Here is a 22,281-nt window from a genome sequence, read left to right as displayed (position 1 = left end):
CAGCAGTACCCTGCTCATCAGTGAGTACCCTGCTCACTGTGGTAAGCACTGCACAAGTCCTGTATCATCACTCCTGGGGGAAAAGTGATGCTCCACAATGAAATGCCAATGAAAATGACATTTTCAATAACATATAAAATGGCAATAAAAATGGCATCTCTTACACACATACAGTTGCCTTCTACCCCATTAAACAACTGTGTCTGATGCGGCCCAGATCTGTCATATTACTTGCAGGTGTTTCAAGAGTGATGAGCAATTATCTGTTTCATTCCAAGTCTTCAATACACTGTTTCTACTTCACTTTCCTGAGGTACCAGGAACCACAAAATCACTTGGCCAGCTCATCTGCTTTCCATACTCCCTCCCAACCTGAACAATTTTTGAACCTCCTGTGAACTTCAACCACGTTTGACAAAGGTTCTTGAATTCCGAATAAGCTAATGCTGGTTAGACCTGAAGAGCTCCTTGACTAAGGATCCTCCTTAAGTCAAGCCAAATACAAATGCCACCTCGCTATGACTGATCATAGACCTCTTCTAAATACTTCAACAGTTGAGGCAACAGGCAGAACAGCCTCACACCAGCATGTTTTTGCCTAGAAAGCCGGTAATAGCTCACGGAGAAGTTTAATATATCATGATGTGCACAGTCACCACCTGTAAAATGGGTGTATGTGCAGAGTAAACTTCTTCACTGCTTTCTAACCCTACCTGGAAAGCTTCCCCGTGGACAGCTTGAAGATGTCCTTATTTGAACACTAAGAGTGTTTAGCCTCCGTGTCATTGCCTGATTTAGAAGACCACCCCACATACCTGACTGGAAGAAAGCACGCTGTAAGGAAACACACTAAAACTAAATGCTTCTTCATGGTGGGCACTCTGCTGGCTTTCTCTCAGCAACACTAAGAACACAAGTTTCTGGAAAGCCACCTGGAAACAAAGGGGAAAAAGCAGAGGAGGGATCTAAGGCACATACGCAAGAGAGAAAACCAGAGCATTCGGCAGCAGCTTTTCCAGCTGCTCAGGACCTGCTTCCCCACCTTCTTGCCTCAGTGCTGGGTCAGGTCATACAGTGTTCTGGGTGGCGTCGTAGTCGCTGCCAGACGTGGGAGGCATAACTCAGAGGAGAAACAGTGGAGAACACTGGAACGAGGAGCTCGATGCTCCGTGGACAAAACCCCACTCCAAAATTTCCAAGCTCAGTTGTATCGTGCCTGTGGGTCGTGCAGTATTTTTAGCCCTGTTCACCCCTTTGCCTCAAACCTCTTCCAGTAGCCAAGGCTTTGAGCAGCTCTAAGCTCCTCCTCGTCCGTTGCTTCCCAGGCAAGTTTTCACACTCATGCTCTTCACAGTGTACACAGCACATAGGACGTGCTGCTGCGCTGAAGGATCATGCCAGTACTTTGCCTATCAAGTTAAAGAGAAAAGTGCATTATTACTGCATTTGTCTCACCACAAAGCTCAGTTCTGTGCTGTAGCTCCCGGTTTCCTTCACCATTTCTCCCCACAGTGCACTTTTGCATGAGGCCACCCAGCTTACCTGCGTGCAAACCAGCTGATGGTTTCTTTTGATCTGGAGTTGAACACAAAGGATGACCATTGCTACACTGTGGTTCAACTGGCGTGTTGAACCTGCCTTTGATTTTTTTGGATTGCCAAGAAGAATCCTTCAGGCGCATGCTCAGACTAGTATCTTGGGTCAAGCCTGCCTGTGCAGATGAATGGCCTTGCACACCCGTACAACTATTTAGGTAGAAATGACTTTTCCTCCTGCCCTACAGCAGTGCTTCTTATGTTACACAGATGCTTCTGAGTATCCTCAGCAGTGCAGCAGGCTTAACTGTTCACCGTAAGTATCCCATGGCGGATGCTGATAAAATGTGACACTCTTAATGAGCAGGAAGCCGTTTGGGATAGCTGGAGAATGTCATGCTTTTCCTTTCGATCGAATGCTTCCCCAGTAGTCGCTTCTTGCATTGAAGTGTTATTTCAATTTGCTTCCTAATAAAAGCCAGTTAATCTGAATTGTTTTAAAGGTGCTTCTGAAAGAATTCCAATAGACCACAAACTGACAAAAGCAAAAATAACCAGAATACAAATTTTTATGCTGAGACTCTCCATTGTATTCAAAATAACAGGCAGACACCAGGAAGATAAACCATTTCAGGGGACCATTTCAGACTGAATTTCCACTATATTTTCTACAACGGTGTTGTGTGCTTCTGATGTCCTTACAGGACAGCTTTCCTGTTTCACAATGCAGCAAGCAAATTATGCAGCATTGATTTGTGCAGCTATCCATAGCAGACACTCGAGTATGCTGTACTCATAAATTTGATCGTTTATAAATGTGTTTTACAGCCCAAAAACAAGGCATGGCAATATTTCTATACATCGAGCCCTAAAAATCAAAGTTCTCCATTTACCCAGAAATCAAATCTGTTAAATGAGAACAAGCTGAGATTCTTGAATCCATTTCTTTGTTACTCTCGCAAAATAACAACATATAGATCTGCTTATTATATAGCCACCTGTCTTTTTCCCCTTTTGCACAAGAAACATTACATTCAGTACCTAGACGTGTTGTCTATGCACACACGGCCAGCTACTTAAAACTGAAGAGCGTTCATCACTTGCAGCATCTGTAGGCAAAGCTTGCTGCCAACCCTCCCTGCTTTTCAGCAGGCATGGTGCGAGGTGGGACATGTTCTTTGTGTCCCAGCTGCCTCTGTGCAGCTGTATCGCAGAAGCAAGACTCTTGCACAAAGTTTGACAGAGTAAAGGAGAGTGAGATGCAACAGCCCATGTCAGAGACCTCTTTTTTGGATAACGCCCATTACGTTTCCATTCCTCTAGCCCTCTCCGCACGGAGGAGGTCCCTCACCAACACCGCCACGGGGTGGGAGTTGGGGAATCCTTTACGCTAACATGGATTGCCGCTTTTGCTTGCAATTCGCATTGCATCATTGCTGGATGCCTCTCCAATGTTACGGCTAAACTCTGTACGACCCTTCGGCAGATGGCATGGATGGACAGAGCCCTTCACAGGCCCGCTGATGCAGCTGGAAGCTGTGTTGTCAGCCTCCAGCTGCAAAGGGTGGTTGCACCATAGCTATTTCATAACACACTGTGATACAATCCCTCACCCGGCTGGACAGTTTCAGTGCAGAAGCTGCCAAGGCTTTTAATCTTCTGGCCTTAGAGTCAAGTCAGATAAACCGAGGGGATCGGACCTCAAAGATTAAGAAAAACAAAACAAAACAAAACATATTCCCTTGCTATTCCAAGCACACAAGAACATTTCAGCCCTGGGAATAGAAGTTCCTGAATAAATTACCAAATTGCCTTGTTCAAACAAACCCAGGAAACAGCATCGGAAGAAATGATCAGAAAACAAGGCTACATAGTGAGGATTAACAATAAAATTCAAATCTCACTTGCTTTCTGTAACCAGGAAAAGTATGTTCAGGGGGTCACTTATAGCACACCCATGCTCAGCTGAGGGACAGGGCTCTTTACAAATAGAAATCATAAAATGAATCCTTTAAGGAGCTTGAGGACAGTTAGATGTAAAAATATCACCTATCAGTAATAGCAGTAAATACCTGGTTTTGCTTCCAGCAAATAGTTTAAGGTCACTAAGCCTAAGGGCTGTACTGAAGGGATGGAGGTAACAGACCACCAGGCTGACCAACTGGTTCATTTAGGGGGGAAGAGCCTTGCTCAGAACCAGTTCTGCTGTTAATTACGTAATGGACAAGAAGCACGTGTGCTCTCATAACAAAATCCATCCATCACTGAAGCCAAGAAACTGCATGCAGGAGGACTGAGATAGCACAGGGCCCTGAAAAGCTTTATTCATAGTTTGTAAAAGAGGATAACGTCTCTCCGTTGATTGACAGGAGATCAGCACCATGACTACGCTGGCCGTGTGTCCAGCAGGACCCCTGGAAACAAACAAGGCAGGGAAGGCACTGGGCAGGAGCTGAGCCCCTCAGCAGCAAGCCCAGCACATCTCACTGGGATCTGAAGCAGAGGGGTCACAGCACTCAGGATGTGAATCTGGACAGGAAGCACATGAGCACGTCCTACCATGCATCCCAGGTGTCAGGATGCCTTCAGCAGTGGGAGATATCCTGACTGCACGGGCAGGCTTCTTATAAGTGACAACTGATTGTGCAGGAGAAAGGTTTTGGTTTGTCAGATACCAAACCTAGAGCCGTCTCAGTGAGCTCTGGGGACTGCATTGGACTAAAGCAATGTAATTCTCAATTAGCTAAAGGGATATGAAGGGATCATAATTCCCATTCAGCACGAAGGATACAAAGGGAGAAAAGAAAAATCCTTTGACAGAAATCCTTATAAGATATAGACAAGGAATTGGAAATAAGGAATGGGAGGTTGCCACTCCCTTTTCAAAATTTGAAACATCTTGGCACTCTGGAAAACCTAAAGGATATGCCTTTTTATTCATAATGACTGCAAAGTAAAGCTTGTTTTAGGTTGTAGCCCTACTAGTTCATTTCTCCTCACTAATATTACTCTAGCTGTATTACTGGAGAACAATATTGAAACTTAGGATCGTAGAATCACAAAATGGTTTGGGTTGGAAGGGACCTTAAAGCCCACCCAGTTCCACCCCCTTGCCATGGGCAGGGACACCTCCCACCAGCCCAGGTTGCTCAAGGCCCCATCCAGCCTGGCCTTGAGCACCTCCAGGGATGGGGCATCCACAGCTTCTCTGGGCAGCCTGTACCAGGGCCTCACCGTCCCCACAGTGAAGAATTTCTTTAAAGCCATTCCCCTTTGTCCCTATCACTGCGCTCCCCAACAGAGTCCCTCCCCAGCTTTCCTGTAGGCCCCCTCTAGGCACTGGGAGGCCACTGTCAGGTCTCCCTGGAGCCTCCTCTTCTTCACGCTGACCAACCCCAACTCCCTCAGCCTGTCTTCATAGGAGAGGCTTCCTAGCAGAGCCAAAGTAGTGCAGTGTCTTCAAGTCCCAGGAGAAATACCACTTAACAAAGTAGATGGCAGGAGCAGGACACAGTGGATGGAGCAGGCATTGCAACAGAGTTCCTGTGGGCACTGATGAGACCTGTGCTCTAGCAGAGGATGTTCCTCAGTTCCTCTGCCTGCTTTAGAATAAGGCCTGAGATTAAATGAGCTAGTGGTCACAGCCAAATCCCTTGCTTAGTTTTCCCACTCAGTGAAACCTGATCTCACGTTAATTCCACACCGCATTGTGTTGAGAGGACCCTTGTGATACTGAATGTGCGGATACTGTGATAAATCACATGTGCCGTGGGGAAGTGATAAAGAACATACAAATCCCGTAGTCACGGCTAGGTCATGCTACAGGAACACCTTCAGGCCCTGTGACTGATAATTTTTGTCCAACAGGACAAAACGTTAATAGACTATATTTTCTGGGGCTTAAAAAGCAGCTCCAAAATATTAAAAAGGCTAATTCCAGTCAGCTGCAAAAGCATACAGGACAATATTAACAATTTCAGGGAAACTGTGAGTGGATTCTGACAAAGCAAAAGCTAACACAGTCCCCTGCTGGGAAAACACTGTTAAAACATGCTATTTCTCTATTGCTCATCTCCTGTCTATAACGAAAACAGAGCTGTCATAGTCTGATTGACAGGCAAGAGATATCTAACAAAAACTGAGCAATATGTTAGCTTAAAAACAGAAGTTTGGGGAATCTCTCCAGGCCTATGTAAACATCATAACCTGGGTGCCACGGATGGCACATCCAGTTCCTGGCATTGGTGTGTAGCCAATAGGTGAAAGATTTCTTGCTGTACTAGCCTCCACTACCTTTTAGATGTCAGCCTAAACCCATCCTCGTGGTCAGACTCACCCCTTACACACACAGGGATGTGCGCAGGGACTTACCTGCCCAGCCTTGTTAGCACTGCTGCGTGAACTGGAAAGCCAGCAGAGCCACCCGCCTGTGTATGCGGCCAGGCAGGTGGGGGACACGTCCAATTCACAGCCGCTCAAGGCTGTTACTGGGGTAAAACACCCATGTAAGCTCTGCCACGCATAGGGACATCCCGTGGATGTTCAAGAGAGGAAGGGGAAGAAATCAGAACGAACATCGAGGAGCTAATGTGACCATCTGGGCCATCTTTGGACTGCCAAGATTTTCACTGTTTGAATAGGAACAAAATTTTAATTGTTCACAGTAATTCAACGGTAGCTCTCATTTTCTTCTAACACAATAATTAGATTTGGGCTCGCAGGCAGCCACTTGAATTAATGAAAAGCTCAGAAGGCTGACTTGGTTCCAAGTCCAGGCGCAGCTCCCCTTCCAAGACGATACTTGGTTCACACCAAGCAAAGAGAAAGCTTAAGCAGAGAGCACACGAGGTGAAATACAGCAAGCCTGCAGCCCTTTTCCAGACTGTGAAGCACACTTTACAGAGCAAATTCATCTCAAACTTCATCTCAGCATTTCTCCGAAGTGCAGACTCTGCAATCCTGTGATCCTTCAGCATCAGCAGCGTGTACATCCAGATACACACACATTTCACCCGCATCTCTCCTGATGATTTTAGCCCTCTCTCTCCCATAATTAATAGTTGTTTCATGATTCCTCCTTTCCCATTCCTTGCCCTATTAGAGTAAGCAAGAGTCCAAACAAACAGGTAACACCAGGTTCTGCATCTAAATTTCTAAGTCTACTAGGTGTAGCAGATCCAACAGAATATAAACTATTGGACAAGCAGCAGCAACTCAGAGGTGAATAACCTTAAGCAGTGGCTGCAGTCATTTGTAGTGAAGAGCAACCCAAGATCTTTTTAGACTTTCCTCAAAAATCCATCAGTGAATGAACAGAAAGAGCTCTTTGTGATGTGCTGGCAGCAGGATATCTTTAATCTGCCGCATCTTTAATCTGCTGCTTCCACCAGCCTGCAATACTGCGATCTTCAGGTCCACATTCAGCACTGCCTGATGGAAGAACGGCCAGCACGGCCAGTGCCTTTCCCTTCTGAGTTTCAAAGCACTTCAAAGCTCTCCCCAACACCATTAACAGCTCTGATCTATCAACCCTGCCCCCCCAAATGCTGAAGACTTTCCACTGACCACATATTCCTCTGGCTGTCAAAGCATACCACACCCTTGGAAAACATTCCCAGTGCTTTTGGGCAGGCAAGTGACAACTACTTGGCAATAATTATAAAATAGACTGTAGTTGATGTTTACTAAAAGTATTTTTTACCATTTCCTTATACACCTAGGAAATACACATGAATTCCACCTGTTGGAACACAACTTACACTGTGATTTGGAGGGAAACCCTGTAGGCGATTGAAAAAACAAGGGGCAGGTAAGGGGCGAGCAAGGAACAGGAAGCCAATAAACTGACAGGATGAGATGAGGGAGAAAAGGTTTTCTGTTCCCAATAGGCTGGCATCATCTCACATATCTGTCATAGCGAGCATCTACCTACCTAAGCTGCTGGCAGTCTCATTGTGTTATATACGGGACCTGAAGAGCGCAGCAGTAATGAGAAGTGTGTGGAAACAGGCCTGCAAACACGCAGATCAGAGGAGGAAGGGGAGGAGTTGCTCCAGTGTCAGACTGATCGCTTGTCAGGCCGCGCAGACCACCATGGTGGAGCAGGCTGTCCCCCTGCAGCCCGTGGAAGGCCACATCATAGCAGATCTCCACACCGCAGCCCGAGGAGGACCTCACATTGAAGCAGGAGGACGTGCCCTGAAGGAGGCTGCGGCCCATGGACGGCCCAGGCAGCAGCAGGCCCCTGCACGCCCTGCAGGCCATGGAAGGACCCACGCTGGAGCAGGGAAAAGCACAAGGAGGAAGGAGCGAGAGGAACTGTAATGGGCTGACCACAAGCCCCACTCCCCACCCACCCTGTGCCTCTTGGAGAGGGTAGGGGATAAGGCAGAAGAGTCAGGCATGGAGTGAAGTTGATCCTGGGAAGAAGGGGTAGGTTGGGGAAAGGTGTTCAGTTTTTTGTCTTTGGTCCCTCACCACCCACCTCTAGTTTCAGTGGGCAATAAATTGTTTTTCCCCAAGTTAAGTGTTTTGCCCATGACGGTAACTGGTAAGTGATATTCCCGTCTTTATCTCAATCCACAAGCTTTTCCATCTTATTCTTCCCCCCCACCTCCTTCCATTAACAAAGAGTGGATGGGATGGGTGGGGATCTGACAACCAGCCAAAGTCAACCCACCACAATAAGACATCCAAAAAGAAGAAAACACACAATATGAAAAGTAAAGGAGGATTTCAAATTGGGGGGGGGGGGGGGGGGGAGGGAATAAAAAAATCTTTACAATGAAGAACCAAGAGAAGAGTTGGAAGAATTTCTTCTGACTAAAGCTATACAGTGCTACACATCAAGTCCTCTTTTTTTTTTTTTTTTTTTTTTAAGTATACCTACTTGATAAACTGAGCCGGAATGGATGTTTTATTTCAATCTAAGCTCAGTTATCAACCCCCTCAAGTGTCTTGTCAAAAGACTGATACCACCTTTTCAAGCAAACGGCTCCCTACGCTTTCCATTACCCATCCCATCATCCTGCACGAAGCAATAAAGGTGATGTTCCCAACATCATAGCAGCCCCACCTATTTCATGTGGCACCAACCAAGTAGCGTCCCTATGATGTATGCTTACCAGCAATTTCTCATCTATTCTGATCGATTGTGCGATGTAGACAAGTATTTTACTTTATTTATGCGGTAATTTGATTTTCTAGCATTTCTTACTTTTCTCCCTTTCATCAGCTACTGTCTTTGATCTCCTGGATCTTACATTGCCCTAGGTCAGGTTGCCAAAGAAAGAGAAAATTCCTAGGTGCAAGACAGTTAAAATCCTATTTTGCATCCCTCTAAACAACCCTTGATTTGTTTCATAGGCATCAATCTGTTATTACAAAAGACCACAAAAAGGCCCTATCAAGATAGTATTCCAGCTATTAAATAGCAGAGGTCATTTATATGAAAAGAAAAAAAAAGAAATCAACAAGTATTCCTTCTTAATCTCAAAACCCACATATTACATGAAATGTAACACTTCATTAGGTAGGGGAAAAATCATGGTTTAATTACAATAATGTAGCATAAACACTTTAGTAGTCGATATCAGGATATTGTGATGTCTAAACTAAACTTGACTTCTCCACAGATACTGTAAACAGACACCCTAAATTCCCTAAATGATCAGCATTAAGAAAAATTTATACAAAGGCAGTCAGTTGTTTAATATTTAAGATGACATGGTGAGACAAACACGCACACATCAATAAGTACAGAGAAATGTTATGCTACATTTTGAACAGTTTAGAACTGAAAGTGCTTCACATCTACAGGATAAGAAATGGCTTCATCTCCTCATCCCTAAATGATGAGAGCAAAGAAATAACCCTTTAATAGGTTAAATAAACAGTGCCCCATTTATCCATGCTTATATAAAGTTTCCAACAATTCCGAAGGTCCATGGTGAAATTTACACTCTATATACAGTATAACAAATTGTAAAAGAAAAAAGTTCAGATATTCCTTGGTTCCCAAAAGCCTGAATCTTGTTCTCTGCACTAGAGCTAAGGACAAGAGCTACATATAATGTTTGATTTTTTTCCTTTTTTTTTTTTTGTAAAAAAAATTATCATCCAAATCCACCTTGAATAAAATCAGTCCCTAAGTCCTGGTCATATTTAACAACTGCTTGATCCCAGTGTTTAAGGCATGTTCATTAGATATCAGTATAGGGGTACTGTCAGAAATGATTATAATCACAGGTACTAAGTGTCAGCAAATTTACACAGCAATGCTACTCTTTACAATATAATGTAAAACAAAGCCATGTTATGATGGAAGTTGTTCCTGAGTTAAAATTTGCTAAATACTGCTAAGATTCATGTTTTTCTTTTATACTTCTTCCTCTGGAATGTCCTTTTACATATGCTCAATTGACAGGTAAAATGCACTCTAAGAATAGCCTTAGTGTCAGGAAGTAGAAGTGTTAGAGAAACTTTAATTATATTGGCATTGTCAATTCTAAATTTAGCCAATGTGCCATGAATTTGCACAGCTTAGTATCACTTAGCTTTTAGCAAGAGCATTTTTTAAAAATATGAAGATTTACAGATGTCAGTCAACATTCTTGTGCAACTGCAAACAAAAGGAAAAGATTTTGGTATCAAGAATTGTCATAAACTTAAAGTTCTGTGAGTGTATGTAGCTAGATACTGTAGACATTCTTAAGTTTTCTTACCCAGTCTGCTCCTTTAGAATTAAAGGAAGACATTTTTAAATTGTAGGAACACAAATTAAAATACCTACAAATATATTCAGCTTTTAAAATCAGACAATTAGTTGTCTATTCAGATTAAGTACCTATTCTCACAGAACTGTTTCTCAAGTCTGTAATGTAATCATTTATGTTCTTTCCTATTAAAAAAAGCTATCCACATTTCTCAGCTAAGAACAGCTTTAAAAATATTCTTCATTAGATTCAAATGTGCACAATTCTTACCACCCTAATCATTCTTGCACCAACTCATTAAAGTTTATATAAACATTTGCTTAGTTCCAAACATTATATTCAAAAAGAGTTAAAGGACACTAGAAAACCAAGAAGGGCAAAAGGCGTGACCTGGGTCTGTTGCTATACCTACACTTCTGACTGTCAAGTGAAGAAAAACCCCTCAGAAAATTGCACCACCTATAGTTTGATCCGAAGTTTGATGAAATCAAGGGACTCTTACAAATGAGCTTGAATGGGCTTAGTGTTTCAAGTGCTCCAACCGAAGCTCAGCATTTGCAGTAACGTAGCATCTCCTATTTTAAATACAGGAAAGGATTGCAGTAACTGAACCTTTCAGACTAGGGAATAAAAGGTTTCAATCACGTTCATGATACGTGTTTTTCAAATTTGCCAGCAATGCAAATTATGAATTACAGCATGATGAAAAAATTCTAATTTCCAGATTTGTTTCCATTTAAATCCTAGTAGTACAGAAACCAGCAGTATGCTGAGAAAACAGGATGGGAAAGGAATGACTCTGCTTCCACAGTCTCGGAATTCCAAACAAAGTCTTACATAGTGGTATAAAAACAAAGCTCTGAATGAATTTGGCCTAGCTCATGCATCTTACGCAAAAAAAAAAAAAGAGGTTAGCTAGAATTTAATTGTTGTGACCATAAAAAATAAATAGCAACAATTTATTCACAAAATTCTGGATTAGATTGATTTTTTTGCTTTAACAAACTGCATGATCCATTAAATTATCAGCCAGCTGTATGTTTAAGCACAACAATAGAAAATGTAGTACATAAACACCTAAAAATCACAGTCATAAAAAGCAGGCAAGTACATCAGTCTTCTGGTGGCCAAAGCACAACAGATTAGTCTGCCAAATAAGTGTACATGAATGTAAGTCACGGGCATTAGTACTGTTAAAAATTGTTTCTACTGTCAAACAATTTTCTGTAGTTTAATACTGTTTTTAAACAATTGTAAACTGTTTTAAGATGTATGTGCAGACATAAATAACAGTAAAGGATTTAAATACACTGGTCAATAGGAAAAACAACTTTCAAAATTTGCATGTGTGATGAGCGGGTAATTTGGAGCAAATCCATAATTATCCACAGAGAACTCTGACCCTCCTCAGGTAAGACAGTACTGCCATTATTTCTAACACTTGTGAGCATTGTAAGAACAAGAGAAAAAAAAAAACATATCAGCCCTGATATACCAACCACATATGCATTCAAAATTACAGATATTTACAAGAAAAATATATATTTAATTAAAAAGCCACTGAAAAACATGGACTTTTAGTCAGGTGCTGCACCTTCTGCAAAATGAGGTAATTTAGATGCAAACAAATTAAGTTTAGTAGAGTTCAGGATCCAGAGTCTCCACACTTAAAGTACAGATTGCTTCAGTAAATGGCTTGGCTGTTTCTATATGTTCAGAGCAAGAAATCACTAGATCCAGTTAAATCCTGTTTTGTAGTGCTCTTGATGCAACACTGACTAATGTCAGAAGGCTTCCCAGCTCAGTTTTACAACTGGTCTTTCAATAGAAAGAAAAAAAAAGAAAAAAATGGTTATAAATTGGTTTCATCCCAAGATGGATCGTTCATGTTCTTTAGTACTTTTCTAACAAGCTTCTCCAAGTCCTTGCGAGCTCTTTGTTCTTCTTCTAATGATTTCTTCATCTTTTTGTTATCCTGTTTAACAGAGACAAAACTATTAGTTTGGGTTTTTGATTGTTTTGTTTTAAAAAGAGATCTTTTCTGACCAGGCATATACTTTCAATTACAAATTCTGAAGGCTCTTCTCAGTAAGCCTGTTATTAGCTCTTCAAAAGGAAAGCCTTTTATTAAAATTTTACAAGTTACACAGTTACTTCAAACAATCAAACAAAAAACACCAAATGGAGACTGAGCTATTTCGTATTTTTACTTAGGGGTCCTTCCAAATGCTACTGCTAGTAACAGATGGCCAATAATCTTGAATTCTTCTGCTCAAAGCTGATCAATGAACAGTAGAGTATCTGCTGTTAATGGAGAAGGGAAACGGAGCAGAAATAGTAGAGTAAGTATCCCTTTAAGAGCCTCCTGGGATTATAACTACTTCCACAATCTTAGAAAAGCATCTGAAAAGGTCATGGAAATTAACTTGCTTCATCAGGAAAGCAAATAGTTTGAAAGGAGCATCTCGAAAACCATTGTGTTCTCTGAGAAGTGTTTTGTAACTAAGCTTTACACCAGACAATCTAAGAGGAGTCTGAATTGCAAGAAGCACCAGCACTGTGCATTGAGTCAGATCTCAGTGTTTTACAACATCAGATAATATTGAAATACCACGAACAACAGGACTGTAAGGATGCTACTGACCCAACCACAGAAATGCTTACATTCCTTAATGCGCTGGAGGACAAGGTGATGCTGGCAACAGTGGGGAAGCAACCAGAAGATGAGAAAAGGCTCCCAAGACAAAGAGTCTAGGGGTGTTTAACACAAACAGGTCTGCAATCCAGGGGTCCCACTGGACTCCCATCAGCTGTCAATTTACCGAAATTTCTAAAAACAGAATGGGACTCCTCAACTCCGTTCTCTCCTCAAGAGAAACTCAGAAATTTCAGTCTTTTCTTGTAGGTACAGACAATATCCTTTTCACGTATTTATTGCCAATTCAGGACTGTACTGTTGAAGTGCTGAACAACAGTGATGAGTAACTGACGGTAGCTGCTACAGGAGGGATCTCACTTTGTGGCCAACTCTTACCAACAGCCAGTCTGGGATTTACACCAGCTAGTGCACCATGTACTCCCAGACAGCTTTTATCCATGAACTCCTGGGTCATCTGGGACCTTCCCAGCTCAGAGATTATTTTTGCCACTTCTCCAGAGAAACAAAAAAGCAGTAGGCCAATAAATGCTTCTAAGATTCCCAATATACAAGAAAATGAAGTCAGGCTGTAAAAGGTCTTGGCTTTGGAAGATGCCAGATTATGAAAAGTGTATTTGGAGAGGCCCAAGGGAAGTGAGCTGTTGTCTGAACTTCAAGAGAAGGTGATGTTTTGTTTAGAGTCACAAAGAGATCTGCAGGGCCTCAGTGAGGCAGCGCTTTTACCCTTTGTACAGAAGCAGCCATCCCACGGAAGAATTAGTGGGTTATTATTGCTGCCTGTATTAAGTGAATTGTGTTTCTAAAAATACTGCCAAAATCACATCAAACCTAGGATATATATGTTTCAGCATACACTGAAAACAGCAAAAAAAATAAGTATTTAATACATCAACAATACTATTTCAACGAATAGGCACGACATCCTTAAAAATACTGGGCATAGTTATAGATGGGTTATAGATGGGCAAAGAATTCAGATTCATGTTTACGGCCCCAAAACTGAAGCAATTTGAGTAAAAATGCATTTTACTTTAACATGGGTGATTTTATGAGTCAAAGACGACTTTGAGCAATAGGTCAGTTAAGGTCAGTTGGTAAATTCACACATTGGAGAATGAGGATAATTCAGCTGTTTTGCCTACACATTAAACAACGAATATGTAGCACAAATATGGTTTAAACAGGCTCTGTCCTGTCAAGAAAAAAACATTAAAACAACTCAGCTGGAACTACCATACCAGCAAGTCAGTGTGATCTAGTGCAGTTTCCGATGACAAAAACAAGCACCCTAAGCTAGGGTTAGCCCTCGTTAAAAAGAGCACATGACAGGCAGCGAAAAGAACTCCATCTCCAGAAAGGAGATGCTTTAGGAACTGATTTGTAGGAGGTTTTCAGGTTACTGGAAGACTGTAAATAGAGGCCTAAGTAAATCCAGACTTTTATACTACTACAATCATCCATTCCAAGAATGCTATTTCACAGTCTCTATGCACTTATTTTGCTGGTGATACACCAGAATTGGATTTATTTAATACTTTAAATGTTTCAAAACTTGTAATATCCAAAAATAAACAAAACAGAGCTTAGTAAGTCCCCTCAGAGACAGTGTACTTCATACTTTTCTCACAGGTTGATGCTCCAACCTTTTGATGACAACCACAAAAGAAGGTATTTTTGTCAAATTGCTATGTTTTACTTTTAAAAGCGGATCTCGGAGTTTCTATCTAGTCCAAAATGCAAGCTAATTCTTGTCGAACTGAATCAATTTTCAAGCAGCTTTTGTTTTTATAACATGCCATCTTTCCATTCTCCATGTTGCTCTAAGGTAGCAAGTTACCAACCTGTCTTAACTCCTGAACTTCATCCTTTAATGCATATACTGTGTCCACAAGGCTTCTAAAATGGAAAAAAGATGATCTGTTACAATGGTTTTCAGGAAAATATCTAAATTTAAACAACTGTTAAATGAAAAGCATTAAAAAAAATACAGTTCAGAGCTAATTTCAAATTTGCATTAAAAATTATCTCTTATCCTGATTTATATTCATTAATCCTTCCTGGCAGCAAGGAAGCAGCAAGGATGTGCTGCCAGCTTCTGTGACAGGATACAGCTCTCAAACACATACGGACCTATACTGGTTCCTATATTATTGCTTTCTGTAACAGAATCATTTTTCATGTCTGACATACACCTTAACAAAAGAAAACAATTACACCACACACAAACTAAAAAGACAACACTAATTTAATAGCGAAATCCTACAATAATTTAGTGCTATAGGGCTACTTACAAGTGAAAAATATTTACAGGTGCAGCGTACCACTTCTTGGCACAGAAGAAATAAACTGAGAACACACACAGAAGCCAGGCAACAAGGATTTAAATGAAGGCCAACTGCACTTAAAAGGACTGGCAGCACACTCCAGACAACTCTGCCCCTTACTGCTAATGTACCATACACATACTGTTACAAAGGGAGATGGAAGGAGGAAGGAAAGTGCAAAGTTTACTGTTTTAATCCATCATTCATTAAATGTTCTCTTACTTCTCTTCTATAACAGTCTGACCATTACTTTTAGTTTCTTCTACAATAATTTTTTCTTCTTCTGGAAGCAGGACTTGAGGAGCTGATTCTTTGCGGGAACCTGTTGTAAAAATAAATTACAAAATGAGAAACTTGCAGACAGTGTCAGGGAAATTTTAAAGGTTATTATTTCATTCATTGCATGATACACCTGCATGACCAAGGTACATCACTTTCAATTTCTCCCCTTCCCTCTACATACACAGATTACTGACACCTTTTTCTACATTTGAATCCACAGCCTTATAACAAAAACAAGTATTGTCTGAGATTTCTATCCTGGTGATGACAACTTCTGTGTTATTGATGGGGATGCTACACAGTTCAATATACAGTGCACTGGTCAACTATCAGTAAAATCTATACAAGTCTACCATAGCTGAGTCAGAGAAAGATAGATGCATTCAAGAAGTAGCAATTTAAGCCTCAAGGACAGATTCTGATCTCACACAATAAAAATCCAAGACATAATGCCAACCTAAACCAATTATTCTATCAGTAAGGAGCAGAATAGTGATATAAAATGATACAGCAACACAAGAAAAAAGTTAAAAACCCTTCCCCCAGTACACCATAAACACTACAATTGTGTCTGCATAGACATACACATACACTTTAAGACTGTCTTCTTGTCCTGTAATAAATTAAATACATAGTTCATATTTAAAATATTAATAATGCACTTAATGGTTTAACAACAAAAACTCAGAACATTCTAACATCTTCAGAAATTTTCTACAATTACAATTTTTGACATCAAGATAATTCACGCAAATTCTAGTAGTGTAGCTCTAAATAGAAAATCTGCTGCTCAGAGATGCTCGTCCATTCATACATACATAAAGCATGCATTCTAGAAACATTACTTAGTTAGGCTGCAATAAATCACAAGCGTTTTTAAGAGGGCTGTAAATTGTTACCTAAGCATTTGTTCAGAATTCAAATACAGCAGATAAGGCGTTAAAATTCCTGTATATTTTAACCAAGATATGAGTATTAACAAGCAATGTATGTCTGCCTACTAATGTGCTGTGATGAGTTTTCACCAACAAGGAATGCCTTTATTCTAGCACAGTTTGAACAAGTCGATAGGTACTACAGGATTACATGTGTCAGGAGATAGCCCCTGCCGAACAGTTGTTTGTGGTAACAGTGTTTCTTTTACAATTCGTAATAATAAATATATAAAACATTTATATATATATATATATATATTATGTATATATAAAAGTCTAAACACATACAAAGTTAATCGAGTTCATTGAAAAAATCCTAACTTCCTTAACAGCTGCAGTCTTGAGTTCTGAACAACAAGCTTGTAGGGAACACAGTTTCGCAGGACTTGTTAAGCTCATTTAACTGTTTTAGCAAAGGTAAACATCCTTTAACAAAGAAAAGTTTCCTTAAGGTAACAGCAAAGATGAAACATATCAGTACATGACAGTCAAATTTTGTGGAATACAGATAACTGCATATTTGAGAACAGAATCTCGTCCTTGAAAGCCTTAAGTTCTTGATCTTGCCAAGTGAACAAATCCTTTCCAAATAAATAACCCCCCCCCCCCTCATTTTGCTGGGAAAGAGCAACCTACAAAACAAGCTTAGCAAATGGGGCTCATGGACGTTTCCTTGTTTGCACTATCAATCTTTAGTTGTAAAAAAAAGTTGCCTTCTGTTTATTTCAGTTAATTGGTTACTGCTTGGCTTTATTTGCCAAGATGTAACACGGCATTGAGCTAAATGGTATTTTAGGAAGTTAGTTGGTACCGGCTGCTACCAGATCACTAAATTTCGGGTCTCTGTACCAGTTTTGACCGCTTCAGCCTAGCGTGTGCTGAGGGAGACTCCAACCAAAGAGAGAGAAGTGCCATGTGTTTCTCACCCATGACAACGCATTTTATTTATCTCTGTACAGAGATGCATCCAATTGTCTTTGCCTGGTCAGAGTAACATGGGTCCTTGCCAAACGCAGAAATAGCATGGAGAAGACAGCTTTAAAAAAAACGTAGTACGTCCTAACTGTAAAGTTATTATATACACACCCGTGTGGAACAGATGTCTACACTAGCATATCCTGATGCATGTGCAGCATAGCACAGTAAACACTTAATACTATTGAGACACGGCATATACAGCTTCATAAAAACAAAACGTTCACCAACATTATACACACAAGGAGAACACCACACAGAACACATACACACTTACATGATGTAAACTGAAGTGAACATTGACCTTTCTGTGCCACAGAATATCAACTACTGTGGAATTCAGGACATTGCACATCCTACCTTCACTGCCTTCACTGCTCTGGCACAAATGGAAAGTTTCTTTTTAAACCTTACAAGCAGTTGCTAACTATTAAAAGTTTACATATCCTGCAACAAAGGAGGATCCCGTCATCAAATGAGTACATGCACAGTAATTTCACTACTTTTTTGTTTCATTTGTTTTGTTTAAAGATGCATTTTCTAGTAAACACACATCTAGAATGAACTTCAAGAGGAGTGTCACCTCATGACTACCACTCAGCAATATTGCCGAAACTACACCCATTGCCTCCCCCAGCTTCTCTGTGACTATATTCCATGTGACCATCTCTCTCCAAAAAGGTTTACAAGCTACAGCTTCAGGATGTGAAGTTCAAGAAGTTGTTGCAAGTTACATAATCCAAGGTGCCTCCTCAAGATGTATTCCACACTTTCACAAAATAACGCAGAAGACTCCAGAGCTGCTTCAGGTTGCAATACCCACCCTTTGTCAATCTTAAATTCGCAAGTTTTGTGCTGAATTGTATTAACTATTTGACTTGTACTGAAACTGGGTAGTGTCACTACAAGTCAAAGAGGCAAAAAGAGAACGTTCAAGCTGACCTCCAAAAACTCCGCCCCTAAAACACCTCAAGACATAACAACCAAAAGTACTACTATAAAAATAATGATGGAGGGGAAAGAAGAAAAAAAAAAACCAACCATCACAAGTCCCAACACAGGTTTGGTTTGATTTTACTTCTTGGGGGAAGCTGTTGGGGGAAGGAAATGAGAAAGGATTTGGAGCTTAAAAATCGAGGAAGTCGCCATAACTTTCCAATGGGGAAACTCATAAATCTGGGGTCCTGGAAGACTTGAGATACCCCCATTAGGAGACTGTTGCATAATAAAGACAAAGGCAAAACTTGGAACCATTATGGACATGGTTCAACTAAGTTTCTGTCAATTAAACACCATCAACCAAGTAAAGGTATCTATTCAGTATTAATATTTCGCAGCCCTCGAGTGGAGAACAAAGAATCACAATGCTTTTTACCAACATTAAATTGGAGGCCAGGCTTGCTAAACCTATAGAATAACGCAAATAACAGAGCCCACCTGGCACCGTAGCCCACTAGGGCTAGAGACCTGAGCAACACCCACTGTGTAACCTGGTACAAGGGACCTACAGAGCAGGCCTGTCAGTAGCAGGCCGCTGCTTTTAGTTTTCAGTGTCTGCTCCCCTTCTCAGCCTCATGAGCCACACTAGCAAGCAAGCAGTTCTGAGCATATCTGGAAAACAGGAAAGCTGAAATCTGTTTGGATATTAATGTGTCTGAAAGTCTTCATATCGGAAATTCAGATCATCTCCATCTGAAACCAGTAAAACATCACACACATCGGAAGCCTGGAAGCTTTGCACAGATCTTAGTGTAGCAGGCAGGAGGGAAGGAAAAGAAGGGGGATGAAATTCAGACACCTTTTCACTTGAACTAAGTATCAAATCTTTGCCTACGTTCAGAGAACTTGTCTGTCTAGGAACCAGTTAAGCCAACAATAAAATGGAGGTGGGTATCTGCTTCACCTACTTGAAACTGCTAACTTCAGGGCCTCGTTTAAAAGTGGGCTCTCCTCACAGTCAGACAAGAACTGAGCTCCTTCCTCCAGCTGGCCGTTTTGAGAAGGCTCAACCAAGGTACTTTCAGTGATATTCTCTGAAAGTTTGCCTTCTTCCTGCAACTATGAGGTTCCTAATTTAAGCTACTGAAATTAGACCCATAGGGATAGTGGTTAACTTTACAAAAACACATATGGCATAGTTTCAGGCCATTAGAAATGTTTCTTGTGCACAACGAAGGCACAGTAAATGTAAAAAAGGAGAAACGGTATTTGTAACTATATAGCCCTTTTCCTACCAACTTTAATAGGCTCTCTTCATAAGCTAGGAAGCTCTTCAAAATTATTTCCTTGAGTTTCAAAGGCAGAAGTCTGACTTGCCACTGAAAAACAAATATGTGCAATACAAATTGTTTTTTTTAGATAAATTAGCCACTGTTATATACAAAAGATATGTCATTTTCCTGCGGAAGCAAGTGGTGAAAAAAATAAGCATTACTTATTTAAAATACTCAGTTCTTCATTGTATTAGTTAGAGGCAAGATGCTAAAGTGGATGACCAGACCTTCCAAGTTAACCTTCTCTTTCTCAGTGACTCTTTGATTAAGTCCTAGTGTGAAGAATTCTAAAAATGGTGCTCCCAAACTCTGTGTATGTTGAGATTGAAGTATTGAAAAAAAAGAAATCCTTCATGCTATAGATCTGTCAAAAGTCAAACGGGAGCCCTTTAATATCTTGTGCAGATAACAAGAAAATAGAAACCAAACATCAGGCCAAACTTAAGCACACTGTATAAAAAACACCATTTTTTGCAAACTCTTGGGAGTAGCAAAAAGAGGTTTGGCATGAAGCTTATTTATTTATTTTTCACTAGCAGTGGTACACAAATAGGAAAGAACCCCACATGACTCAGATGACAGATCTAGGCAGTTTAGAGCAAAATGGTTTGATGATTAAAATGAGAATAGACTGAAACAAACATACAATTCCGTGTGCAAACCTGAGTCATTTAAGAACAGAATGAAGAGTTTGAAAGACAGGTACATCATCTGAAGTGGCAGATCATCCCTCAAGATTTCCTACATTTCACTAAGCAATAAAAAAAGCAACCAGAGGGCTGTAGGACAAAAACTAGAGTTGCTGAAGTCACAGCAAAAAAATATTACAATATTTAACAGAACTAGATTATATTTTTTGTTCCATTACAGATATTTTAGTATATATATTAGGTTGTTTTTTTATTTTAAATCACTCAAATATAAATATCTTAAGCAGGAACACAAGAAGACTTGCTTTAAAGAGAAAAATGTTGCAATATTAAATCATGAAAATGTGTAAGGTTCTAGAAATAAGCATCAAACTTTACCTGTGGTAACAGGACCTGCAGTAGTGTATTTTAAATTGTTCAAAAAGTTCAACTGTGCTTTTATTGGAAATACACCAATTCAAAAAAAAAATCAACTGGGGGGAGGGGAGGAGGCAACAAAAACAAACATTTTAACTTTTCAGAAATTTTGCCACTTCACTCATTTTTGCCTTTTCATTTAAAAATAAAGAGGCTACATACTTCCTGTTACACGGAATTTCCTGCAGTTGTCAATTACATTAAAACAAAGATTATACACTTATGTCAAAAAAGCTTTTTCACTTCAGCATTTGATTTCTCTAAGGAGAGGGGAGGGAGAGAAAGGAAGCACAGGGAGAATAGGAGCAATATGTTAAGTTACAAGTTATGCTGTCCTTTCCCCCTGTGTAATAATTAAATATTAAAGTCACAGTCTAGCAAATGCAAAATTTATTTCAACTGTACATAACAGATGTCCTTTTTTATATAAAACAAAACACTTAATTGATATATGCAACCACAAACAATATGCATACTGTACAGTACAATGCAACATTCAGATATACATCCATTTTGTATTTCCAAAAGGCAGTCACCTACTGAAGATGGCTTCTCCCATTCACAAATGAAGTGCACCATATATATTTTCTTCTATGCTGTACGTCACTATGTACACATTACTGTGTTTTGGCAGGATTATGCAAAACACTCAATTCATATTGGTTGGCTTCAATTTATGGCAAATGCTAATTTATGGGAACACTGTTTAAGCCGTGTGAGGAGGGGCTGACAATGGCTTGAACCTACCTTCTAACTCAGATTCTCCATCCTTCCAGTATATCAGTAACTGTACACATATATTTTACAGAATTGCATAAACAGAAGGTACTATTATTACCATGACTAAAGTTCCACAAAAATAGAAACACTGAACCTTTGGACTGAATACCACCATTTCCACATTGCATTTTTTTAAGCATGGTATAGTAATACGCCCGATTGGTTCACAATAGCGAGTGGCCTGTAACACTGAGGACACTGAATGATTTAAATGCGTAATAATGTTAATATGAAAGAGCATAATTATGATCCAAGTTAATGACTTAAATGCTACAATAATTAATGGTGGTAAACTGTCAAAGCTTTGGTGCATAGAAAGTCAATAAAATCTTCGGATCTCGACAACAAAACATTGTGTGATAAGGAAATTCAAGTGCAGCAACTGTATTTCAAACTCATATTTACACTGTAACATGAAACAGACATAAAAGAATTATCATTTATCCAATGCAGAAAACATTATTTAACTAGAACACCACAGCTCAACAGGAAAAAAAAAATCCATACATTCCATATATGTAAAACAAAAACTCAAAGGAAAAGGGGAAGTGAAGTGGCTTACAGATGCACTGTGGAATGGTATGGAGCACACATACTTGTATCATTTCTCTAAGCAATATTCCTCCACTTAGGAAAAAGTTTGAAATATATGCTAACTTAATGACCAGGAACTTGTATGATTTCCAGAAAGACAGACCCCTAAAAATTCTCTTCAGTAAGCGTTGCTGCTTTTGTTA

General features: G+C 40.1%; 1 protein-coding gene across 9 annotated transcripts in view; it reads right to left on the bottom strand.

Annotated features, from left to right (window-relative positions):
* Positions 1-9,067: 9,067 nt before the first annotated feature.
* ARHGEF7 (Rho guanine nucleotide exchange factor 7) overlaps positions 9,068-22,281 on the bottom strand; it is a 120,527-nt gene continuing 107,313 nt past the window's right edge. For 8 of the 9 annotated variants that reach the window (XM_080605402.1, XM_080605404.1, XM_080605405.1 and 5 more), the window contains 3 exons: positions 15,455-15,554; positions 14,750-14,804; positions 9,068-12,224 (listed from right to left, as the gene is read on the bottom strand). In XM_080605402.1, coding sequence (XP_080461528.1) covers positions 12,102-12,224; positions 14,750-14,804; positions 15,455-15,554 — 278 coding nt within the window. In that variant the 3' untranslated portion in view covers positions 9,068-12,101. Of the gene's footprint in view, positions 12,225-14,749; positions 14,805-15,454; positions 15,555-21,139 lie in introns of those variants that run through there. The other variant, XM_080605407.1, reaches the window with a different exon arrangement.

This window comes from Anser brachyrhynchus, assembly GCF_964034855.1.
Source record: "Anser brachyrhynchus genome assembly, chromosome: 1".
Taxonomy (NCBI): Eukaryota; Metazoa; Chordata; class Aves; order Anseriformes; family Anatidae; genus Anser; species Anser brachyrhynchus.
Note: the sequence above shows the minus strand (reverse complement) of the source record. Positions and strands in the feature narration are given on the sequence as shown.